Raw genomic sequence first — 11,905 nt, 5'->3', positions numbered from 1 at the left:
TCCACCTGCATCTTCATGCATCAAAGTTTTCAGAGTCTTCTTCCACCTACAAAAATACAAATACGATATCGGGGACGATGTCGGTGGCAATGGAAACGTGTAATAATTTTTTTGGATAAATTATCTTAAATTAGATTCAAAGATAAATATTTTAGAAGCAGCTTATTTTATATCAAGTTATCTTAAATTTGATTCTCTTTAATATATTTTCTTCACAATTTTTTTTTAATAATTTTATTCATTTTTATCCATTACATAATGAATGTCTCACTCATTTCGCTTCCTCTGTGTCTCTTTTCACTCCTGGTATGCGCTTATCAGCATTCCAATCGAAAATATGTAACCACAATCTATTTAAATAATCAGACTGATTAATTTAAAACAAATTATGTTTCGACCGGATCTGGTGGGACCCTGTTAAAACACTCACAAACGATGAAGATTGGCGGACGGATGATTTCGCATGCAACGGATCAGACGGACGCTTGATGGCGGACGGCTGATTTCTCACCAGCTGAAGCAGGTCGAGCGACTCTGGCGCTTGGGAGCACTAGGAGCTGACGAGAACCGGACAGACACTGCTGAATCCCACGAACTGAAGAAGACCGGGCCAAGACCAGACGGACGATTACCTCTTGGCCGAGGGTTGGACGCGCTGGGAAGGGTTTCTCCCTATGCACTCCAGGTGGTCGTCCTCCTACTCCAAGTCAGGCGGTCGGGTACCTGTCAAAGGCACTCCGACGCTCAAGTCAGTAATATGACAGAGCGGTCTGTGATGCATGAATATATTGCATCGTAAGGAATCTCTCTTGAACTCATACCTGGAACCTTTATTTATACTGATTGTAATGAGCTTTTACCTTTCGCGGGCATAATAACGGCCCAATCATATCTTAATCTTCGTTAAGGGCTTTAATGAGTCATTAGCGTTTAACCGTGTAGTCGACCAAGTGCGGGTCGGTTGGGAAGGACGGTCGGCCAGGGATGTCAATCTGGGTGGGCGGCCATCTGGTTCCGCTATCCGGTCACACTAGACGCACAGTCCTGATTGCCGACCTGGATGGACGTTCAGTTCATGAATGGTCAACCTTGGAGGGTCACTCGGTCCATGTGTGGTCGGACAGCGTTAACATGGACGTTCGGCATTGTCGGTCGACATAGATGGACGACCTTGGAGAGCCACTCGTTCTATGTACGGTTGGCCAATAGGTCAGTCCTAGATCGGACGTGCGGTCTTGATTGTGGTCGGGTGGGCGGCCTTGGAAGACCGTTCGATCTATGAAAGCTCGGACAACGTTCGTTTGGACGCTCGGTCTCGATTGTGATCTGGGTGGGCGGCATTGGGTTATCCGCTCGCTCGACCTATGTGTCGAGAAGACCGGTTGGTACAAATTATAATATATATATATATATATATATATATATATATATATATATATATATATATATATATATATATATATATATATAAAGTAATTTGACTTAAGTAAAAGCAAAGCAAATAGGTAAAAAGTAAGCAAATAATATGCCCCTTATTGAATTAACTGAAATGAACACAACACTACAGACCCAACTCTGAAACAAATATTATGCAGGGACTGCGATCCAACAATACATGACGTTTAAGATAATGGTTCAAGACATGTCTTCGATATCCGAACCGTATTATAGTGCTAACTATGTCTCATACATAGATGGAACTACCTACTGAAAGAAAAACAACATGAAAGAAGAATTCCAAGCTTGAAAAACAAGAGGAAATCTAGAAAACGAAAGGGCATCATCATGACCATGGATCCATTGAATGGATCAGAAAAACCCCCCAGCAGGAGTAGGTCCAGGTCCATATCCTCCCATCCCCATGTTATCGAACCCGTGATGCTGCTGTTGCATGATGGTTACATCAGGGAACATATAGCTCTGAAGCATGGTAGGGATGGTCTGAGCAGTGAACACCTGAGGAGGCTGTGGCTGAAGTTGATGCTGAGGCACGAAATTGGCAGAGGAAGAAGCCCCTGGTTAAAACTGATGACCCTGGTTCACAGCACTCTGAATCATTGACGTCCAAACTCCAATCACAAATCTTCAAAGTCCTAAAAGCTCTAATGAAGGGTGTATCTTCTTCGCTAAAGACTTTGTTCAAGCTTCCTATGCATTCTTCTTTCAGATTTGTAATCTTAAATTCAATTTGTTTGAACCCTAAATTCCATTTTAGATTTTCCTAATTTTATATTATTATGTAATTACACGCATAATGTTACGTTTAAACTCTAAACATGTCACGTTTCAAGAAAAAAACACCTAATCCTTCCACGTATGCAAAAATTTAACTCCGTTAACGAAATTTAATGGCAGAAGCTTAATCGATACAAATTATCACTTAAAATGACTCAATTAGAGATTCTAATAAAAAAGAGATCAAAATAGGAAAACCTCACATAAATAGGAACAACTAAGGCTCTGTTTTTTTTGAGTGTTTTGAGTGGATTTGAGGGAGTGAATTTGAGAGGATTTGAAGATAAATTTTTTTGTCGTTTATTTGAGTAAATTTGAAAATAAACAAGAATCAATTTGGAAATAAATTTTTTAATTTGTCACGTCAATACAATTTTATACTAATTTTCACAAATTTTATTTTCAAATTCACTCTCATTTACCTTCAAATTCACTCAAATAAATAACAAAAAAATTTATTTTTAAATCGACTAAAAAAAACATTACCTAAAAGTTTAAACTTTATATTTTTGTAATCTCAAATATATTATAATTTTTAAACCCGGGCATTTGTCCGGATATAAATACTAGTATTTATACATTTAAGAGTGAATAATTTATTTATTTATTTAAAAAGATTGAGGGCAATTTGCAATGATTCTGTTGTGTAGGTTGGGATGTGAAGAAAGCCCGCACGTGCAAGGGGCAGGAGGGTAGTGGCTGACCGTGATGTACGGGCAGCTGTTGTGGGTCCGGAAGACAAGGACAGGTGAATAGAAGCGCCAGCAAGACATGAGTCAGGTGGGCCCCACTTCGATGGTCCTTGTCTCCTTCTCTTTCTCTGTGGGTCCCTTGCCCCGTCAGCTCCATGTTTGCTTTTCTCAACCTTTTTCTTCTTCTTCTCACTATCTTCATTCTTTTTTTCTCTTATTTCTCAATACTATTGTCATACTTAATCTAAATTATTGGGAAAGAAACACAACATTTCTCATATCTTCTTTTCAATCAATAGAGTTTTTATTATTTGGAAAATTAATAATTGCCTCTTGTAAGATTCATTTCATCATATTTTATAAGATTTTAATTTACTTTTTTTTAGATTTTATTTGAGCATATTCATAGTAAATATAAAAAATCATTAAGATAACGACAAATTCAAACAATATTCATAATAATATATTTCATTTTTTTTTACATCTTTTCACTAAAATATTCGTCCTTATAAGTTCATTTTAGTTTTTTTATTTGAATTTTATGATTTTTCTAGATAGTGATTTTTTTATATTTTAATTTATTTTTATTGTGGTGCATGATTTTTTTTAAAATTTACTCTGATGCTCATACTCTGAATAATATATTATTTAATTATTAATAAACATATTCATATTTTTAAAATAAAAATGTGTTTTTTATTTTATTTTTCTTGATGTTATTTAAGATTGAAAAACATATATTTGATGCTATCTAAATATATTTTAATCTCACAATACTTAACTTTTAGTTATACTCTATGTATGATCTCTAATTAAAGAATTTTTTAACATAAAAATGAATGGTCATAATGAAAATGTTCTTAACATTATAAATGATACTTTTTAAAGAATGATTTATTTTATTAGGGTATCAATACTCTCAGCAATAAATAATTACCTAAATGTGTGTCCCACCAATTTAATGTTTGAAAGCTTCAAACCCTAGAAAACCATGCAATTTATATGGTAAAGCAAAAATGTTGTATTATTTGAATAGATAACGATATTTTGATGATATTTTTTTATAATATTTTAATATTATTTATATGTTAATATTTAATTTTAAATTAATAAATAATACGTAAATGAGATTAAAATATTGTAAAAAAATATTTTCAAAAATTATTCCATTTGAATCGAAAATGAAGTGTTTTTATTCATGGAAAAATAATTTATTTATTTGGTGGAAAATTATGAAATCCCACTATGAAATTTCAGTCTTACACTATTTTATGATTATTCTAGAAATGTGGGAAGTGACGTGCTGTGTAAAGAAAGAGGCATAAGTGGTAGATGGGGCCATGCACAGCATAGATATCATGAGTTTGTTTGATTTTGATGCGATGGGAGTCACACAATTACCTTTATGCCCTTTCTCTTACATGATTTTCTCAACTTTTTCAAAAGCAAAAATGTGTCTTTTGCCATTATCAAATCAAATTCCATGCACATTTTCAAAAGCTCTCAACCTTTTTTATTATTATTATTATTATTATTATTATTATTGCTTTCTTTTTCCAATTCAATGCTCACGTTCCAAAGGAATCTCAAACTCCAACAATAACAAAATTATTTAATTTATTAGTTTTAAGTATTTGATAAAATTAGTTGATATCGTTTTTTAAATGTAAAGAAATTTTTAGTTAAAAATGATTATTATATAATAATAATTATGATGTATTTATTCTTTTATTCTTTTTGTTTAAATTATTGTTATCTTAAACTTTGGATTAATTATATTTTTCATTTTCAAACTAATAAAAAGATTATATTTTATTTTTAAAACAAAATTAAGAAAAAAAGTATTTAATTTATGTATTGTATCAAATTATGTAAAGTAATAACTAACATGTGTTTTTCATCTGAAAAAATTCAGTAAAAAAAGACTGCAATATAATTTTCAAATTTATTTGGAGAACGTTTTAGTTACTTTCATAAATTATGAGAATAAGTATTTTATAATAAGTTTAGAAACGAAACAATTTTTTATAAAATAGTTTGGAGATAAAAAAAATATACTTAACTCTTAATTTTTTTATAATTTTTAATATAATTTTCATATAATTAACATCATATAGTTATTTTTATTTATAATATTAAACAATTTTATCTAAACCATATAAACCAATTAAAAGTTATGAGTTAACAAAAAATACAATAATTAATATTTATAATTGAAAACTCAAAATGGTAATAATTGAAAAAGAAATTAAAAAATATTAAAATATAAGGGCTAATGATAAAATAAAAGAATCATAAGTTATAAACTAAGTGAAATCATGTATACCTAGGTTAAAGTTTGTCAAACAAATTACTATAGTAAACATTTTTATATTAGGGCAAAAGACATTTAAATAGTTGTTTAAGGTTTTTTATAATCCTTTATCAAAGGCATGTGTAATAACATAAAGAACAAAGACCTAAATCTTAGGAAGCAAAAGAAAGATTCTCATTTTGTAGGGTTTGATTAGGGTATGACAGAAAATCTTGCAATTTCATCATATTTAAATTACTTCACATTTCATATTTTCCAAGTGCCACGTTCTGTTCATCCCAGAAAGTACACTTTAACTTTATTTATAAATAAAAATAACGATAATTTAAATAATAACATTTTTTTTACAATATTTTAATCTTATTTATATATTATGTGATTGATCCAAAATTACAGACATTAATAATAATTATAAATATAATAAACCAATTACAAAATAACATATAAATAATAATAAAATGTTATAAAAAAATATTATAAAAATATCATTATTCTGTTATCCTATAAATAAATTCAGAAAACAAAAACGAATGCAACAGTGAAAGGATTCTCTTGTCCTAAGAACAGTCCAAGTGAAGAGAACCTTGTGGAGACATCATGCTTTATTTATTTATTTATTTATTTGTTTATTTATTTATTTAGTCTTTTTGCCATTAGTTCATGCCAGACCAGACCAAATAAAAGTTGTCTGTCTTTATTCAAAGAAATTTTATGTCAATTTAATTACAATAAATAATATTACGTACATAAAATTGATAGAATAAATAGTTCAACTTAGATCTGCTATAGTAAGATATAATTTTCTGGATATTGAACCTAATATCAAAGTAAAATTTTAAATTTTATTTTTTATATAATATTTTTGCTTTAAAACTGTATATGTAATTTCTTTCATTAGATATTTGTTATATTTATTCTATTTATTTAAAATTAAAGTAAAGTTTAAAAAAAAACAATTAGCCTTTAATCTTACTCAAATAATTGATATAAAAAATAGTAATAATGAAATATAAGTTGAATCTATATAAAAAGATTGAGAAATATTTCTATCTAAAACGCTTAACTTTTTAATCTTTAATATATTGTGAAACTTAAAATTATATTTCAATTTTTTATCTTAAATTAATTTTTAGTTCAATAAACTAATATATTAAACAGTTAAACATAAAATATTAAAATATTAATTAAATTGAATTTAAGAAACATGATGAGACACATTGAAATAGAGAGTTAAAAGGTAGCCCAACCCATTTTGGAGTGTAGTACAAATACTCATCAGAGGAAGGACCAAATATTAAAAAGGTTATTTAAAGTGGAAAAGGTCTCTTTGGGAAAAGGCGTGTTTGTGGTATAACTTCTCACAAAGTTTCAAGTTTAAACTTCATCACGAATTAAGTTATTATTACGATGGTTAATAATTCAGTCAAAATTAAAATTCCCATGCATTTAAAAAGGAGAAAAATAAATAATATAAATGAGAAAAATAATAATTAAAATTTTGAGATGAAAATGATATAATATTTTTTTTACATATTTTTTCATAATTTATTATTGTCAAACTCTTTTAATTCTTTTCTCCAGAAAAATTCAACAATTGTGTTGTGATTGTTTTGTTGTGATAACTAGCTCGAATAACTATAAAAATGGCATTGTTATTTCTCGCGTATTATTGAAATATTAATCTATAATTTCTTGGATTTTTCCTCTAAAAAAATATAAAATAAGTTAAAAATTGAATATATTATATTAAGTAAATATGAATATTATACAAAAGAAATATAAAATTTATTGTTTTAAAATTTTAAACTAAAGATAATATTTTAGTCTTCTTTTTATAAGTTTTTTCAAAGTTTATCACTGTTGCATCTTTATAATATTTTTCTTCGAAAAACTAATAATAATATTAAATTTACTGATTCGAGTTGGTGTAACATTCATTTTTAGTAGTATAAAGCTACTAAAATAAAATATTACATTGATGATAACTTACCAATAATTACAAACTTCCATTGAAGGAGAGCTTATACTTTGAAGAATAAAACTCTATTTATAATTGCAGCTATCCTCTCAATCTCATGTTAAAAAGACTGAAAAGACATCTCCCGAAGCTCACACATCATTAAGATGATCATTGCAAAAGAGAAAACATACACAAAGACAAACAACATAAAAGCAAGGGTAAGCTAGTATATAAATAAAGTCTCAGATAATAATTTAGTTTAACAATTAATAACATTCAAGAACAAACAATTCATACAACCACAAGACCACTATATTCACTTATCCGGATATAATGCTGATATAGACTACTACAGGCATGCACCCATGATAGTATTTATACTCTGCAGAGTTATAAACAAGGGTAACTCGACATACTCACCATGAGGTTAATCTTCTACTCCTAAAACCTAGAGGGCTTGGGTGAAGACCTCCTGTCATTCTCTCCGCCACCCCATCCAACTCTACATAAGTTAAATGGTTGGTAGAATATCAGGATACCTGAGTACCACAGTCTCTCTATCAAGCATTCTCTTACAACTTGTTAGAATATAAAATCTCTCCTTGAGATTCTTCACATAACACACTTTTTCTCATTTTCATTACACACCACTTTCATTCTCATATAAATCCTATATTTATATATACATTGCATACAACACAAGAATCCATTTGAAACCATATACATATAACTTTTCACTTTTACAATAGTTCACACAACACTTTGATATCTTCGTCATACATTTCATCCAAGCATAAGAAACCATGCAACATTTATGAAAGAAAGGAAAATAACCTAGACCAGTACCCCGAGAATACCCAAAACATAAAAAAAAGTAACCCTACTGACTACCGCTCAGCGCCACAAACTTGCGCTCAACGCCAGCGAGACAGAGAGCTGGCGCCCAGGCTGATGCTCAGCGTCCTGTTACCCGAGAGCTGACGCCTAGGCTGGCACTCAGCACCATGACAAATCCAATCCCTCTTTTTATTTGACCTTGGACGCTTCTCCCCCAACTTCTACTACTCCCTAAGACCCTATAAATGCTAAGAAACTTCAGAAAACACACCTCTAGCTCAAATTGACCATTCCAAACCAAAACAACTTCTCTAAGCTACCCAAACTTATTTCCAATTCTTCTAACAACCATTTCATTTCAAAAACTGCATAACCATGTTTTGATTGACTTAATAATGGACTCTAGATTCACCAATTCCACCCAAAATCACTCCCTTAGAAATTCACTACCTAAAACCCCTCTTTTTGACCAAAAACCAAGCAAAAACAACCTCACAACTCTCTACTGCATAATAAACCAGATTTTTCTGGTTTGACAACTCTCACAAGTTCTAATATACCTATTAGCACCCTCCAACACCTCAAATTGCTCACCTCTTTGATGTTACAAAATCTCACCATGCAAAACCTCAATTTTAACCAAAAACACTTAAGAACTCATCCTAAAGGCACTACTAATCATTATACACTATACTTTTCTCATTTGACAGCTTAAGCAAGTCCTAAATAGTCTCCTAATACAACTAGTTAAGACAGTCCCCACTGCTAAACATAGTCCCCACTGCTTACCTCAAATTTTCACTAGTTAAAACCTTCTTTTTACACTAAATATACCTCCAACTTCAACATTGATTCCCTACTTATTTCATACCAGATTTTCTTTAATCTAACACTTCTAATAAGTCCAAAATGATCTCATAACCAAGATTAACCAAGAATGACTAGAAGAATCATGATTACACATGCAACAGTACTAGGTTATTCTAAAACAAATTTGGGAACGGAAGAAGAAAAATGAGTCGAAACTTACCTGCTCTATTCTTGAAATTGATCGGCTACAAAATTAAAGACCTTGACGCCGTGAACGTAAAGACACCTCCGGTTCGTCAAACAGATGACTTAGGAGCAAGAATACTTAGAGAGAAAGTAGAGAACTCTAGAAAAGTGATTTCTAGAGAGATATGTTTTAAAATAATGAAACTTGTTTATAACAATTCCTTTTATATTAAAACCTTTTAATATTAACATAATGGAGTCTCATTATTTTTAACTCCTTACCACTTCTAAAATACCATTTTCTAGGTGTTCACAATGACCATTGATTCATAAGAGTATTATATGAATTAAGTTAAAAATAATATTTAATTTGTTATATACATTTATATATAACTTATTAATGTCAAGTTTTCTATGATTATTCAAAGCAAAAATTTTAAAATAAAAATTTATCTTAAAAAGAGAGGCAGGTTCTAATTAGACAATTGTTTGGTTGGTCAACAATTAAAAATGATAAATACTATAATTTGTTTCGATATTATTCTCTCGAATAATTCAAAACAAGAATTTTGTAATAGAAAAATTTATCTAAGAAACAACTGTATTTTTTGTTTTTCTAATTAGTCTATTATTTGGTTCACAACGAAAGAAGAAACAACAAACACTATAATTTATTTAATTAGTTAATCTTATTGAACATTTATGTTTATATAAACAAAAAAAACTCAACATTTTAATTATATACTTAAGAAATAAAATTATTCTGGTGCACTTGGATTGTCCCCACCAATCAACTTCTCTGTTAACACATCACATGATTCATTTTATTATATTCATTCATCAAAATTAATCACTTCTACAATTCATGATTATTTTTATGTCATTATTCGTGTTTATCATTTAAAAATTTCTATAATATTTATAATTATTTTGCTCTTTAAAATAGATAAATAGTCCATAAAATCTTAAAATAACAATATATTTTATAAAGGTAAAAATGTTAAATCTTAATTAACAACTATATGTGTGTAAATGAATTAGATTATTTTTTATGTGAAATCCAAATAAAAGCTATTTAGTTTTTTAACTCTTATGAAGGAAAGTTATACCTTTTATGATAAAACATGTGTATAAGTAGGTAGTAATATGTTTAAAGAAATATTTTTTTTATAAAAGAAATAACATTTAAAAGAAAACAGTATTAATGTAGCAGTTGACTAATTTTTCAAGTTTAGCAACTTGAAAATATTCGAAGAAGGTAGAAACATTTGTGTTATAAGAAAAATAGAAAATAGGGTTAAAAAAAAATAACATAGTATTAATATAATATTAAAGGCTCATGATTGGTGGAGAGTAGGAGCATAGTTTGCAATGTGCACTACCTTATATAATCCAATTCAAGTGAACCTCCCATTATATAATAGCCATTTTTCTTTGGTTCCATTCCTGCATTTTCTAGCTTCTTCTTCTCTTCTCTCTCAGAGTTTTTCATCTATGGCTACTTTTCCTTCTCCTCCTTCACCTTCTTCTTCTTCCTCGATTCCTTCTCCAAGATCTAGCATGTTTTACTATGCTAGAAGTGAAAACCACTATGAGGAACCTCACTTCCTTCAAGCTTGTTTTCTTTGCAGAAAACCACTAGGCCAAAACCGTGACATCTTCATGTACAGGTTAGGTCAATTCAGATCACTCAATCCACCTCTTTCATCTGTTTCACCCTACCCCAGATGCTGATTCTTCTTCATTCCTTCAACTTTCAATGAAAAAATTTCATCTTTACTCTGAATTTCCATGTGGGATGCTGTGTTCTAGACCTTTGTTCTCAGATCTAGAATAAAGTACCTGCAAGATTTCTCTGGCTGGACTAATCGAGACTTGTTGATTTCTTTTCAGCTGATTTAATTCAATCAGTAAGTCCAAAGATTTACTTTTTATTGTTGTTTTGTGTTAGATTGATTGAAATTTTGTGATTTGTTGAGATTTGTGATGAGGGTTTTTGTAACTGTTGTTTATGCAGAGGGAACACACCATTTTGCAGCAAAGAGTGCAGGCAGGAGCAAATAGAGATTGATGACGCAAAGGAGAAAAGTTGGAAGCTTTCTTCCAAAAGGGGTGTGAGACAATCAGAGAACAGTCAAAATAATTCCACAACAAATAAGGCTGTGAGAACAGGCACAGTGGCAGTGGCATAATCAAGGAACAATCCATGACATGATGATGATGATGATCATGATTGTGATTGATGAAGATGAGTGGGGAAAAGGGTCTAATTTTTTTTGAAGTGAAAAAGATGGAATGGAGAATTCCAAAGGAAGATGATGAAGTGCAACCAATAATCCATGAAGATTCTGATGAAACCGGGATGAATCTTCTCTGTCTTTGTAAAGAAAAAAGTTGGGTTTTTTTTTTTTTTTCATTTGGGAGAAAAGAAATACCCAAACAAGAATTTTTGGCTACTTTTGTTTCTTTTTGGTAATATTTGATTTGACCCTTTTATTTTTACTCTTTTTCTCTCGTGTTCTATAAGAAAAAGAAAAAACATCATGGATGAATTGATGAGATGGTGTTTCGCTTTCCCAAAATTTGAGAAAATGAAGAAAAAGCGTAGAAGATTCTTCATCCAAGATCTAGATCAGTGAACCTTGTTACATTCTTCCAAGAGCTTGTGTTCATGGCAAATTTTATTTTCCTTGGTTACTAAAAAATTATTTTCATATAAATCCAAATCTCAATCAAACCAATTTTTTTTTCTTCGATCTAGACAACCAACGATTATTTGTCCATATGGAAAGAGTTTGGATCCTTAAAATAGGCAACCTTTTGATTATATGTAGGAACTTTTGCAAATGAAAAAAAATGTTAAATATGAAA

At 30.1% G+C, this 11,905-nt stretch overlaps 1 protein-coding gene across 1 annotated transcript; it reads left to right on the top strand.

Moving 5' to 3' along the window:
• The first annotated feature begins 10,461 nt into the window (after positions 1-10,461).
• Positions 10,462-11,536, top strand: LOC124820274 (FCS-Like Zinc finger 3-like). Its single transcript, XM_047291938.2, has 2 exons — positions 10,462-10,704; positions 11,052-11,536. Exons 1-2 carry the CDS (start codon positions 10,529-10,531, stop codon positions 11,224-11,226), a joined length of 351 nt encoding a protein of 116 aa, XP_047147894.1. The 5' UTR covers positions 10,462-10,528; the 3' UTR covers positions 11,227-11,536.
• The last annotated feature ends 369 nt before the right edge of the window (positions 11,537-11,905 follow it).

This window comes from Vigna umbellata, chromosome 7 (assembly GCF_029865625.1).
Source record: "Vigna umbellata cultivar VRB3 chromosome 7, Vumbellata_1.0, whole genome shotgun sequence".
Lineage (NCBI taxonomy): Eukaryota > Viridiplantae > Streptophyta > Magnoliopsida > Fabales > Fabaceae > Vigna > Vigna umbellata.
This window is presented reverse-complemented; position numbering and strand designations above follow the sequence as displayed.

What these genes read in the sequence shown, in the direction of transcription:
- LOC124820274 (XM_047291938.2), top strand. Translation starts at nt 10,529, where the DNA reads ATGGCTACTTTTCCTTCTCCTCCTTCACCTTCTTCTTCTTCCTCGATT. An exon ending in CGTGACATCTTCATGTACAG is followed by an intron (nt 10,705 to 11,051) that starts GTTAGGTCAATT and finishes TTGTTTATGCAG; the next exon opens with AGGGAACACACCATTTTGCA.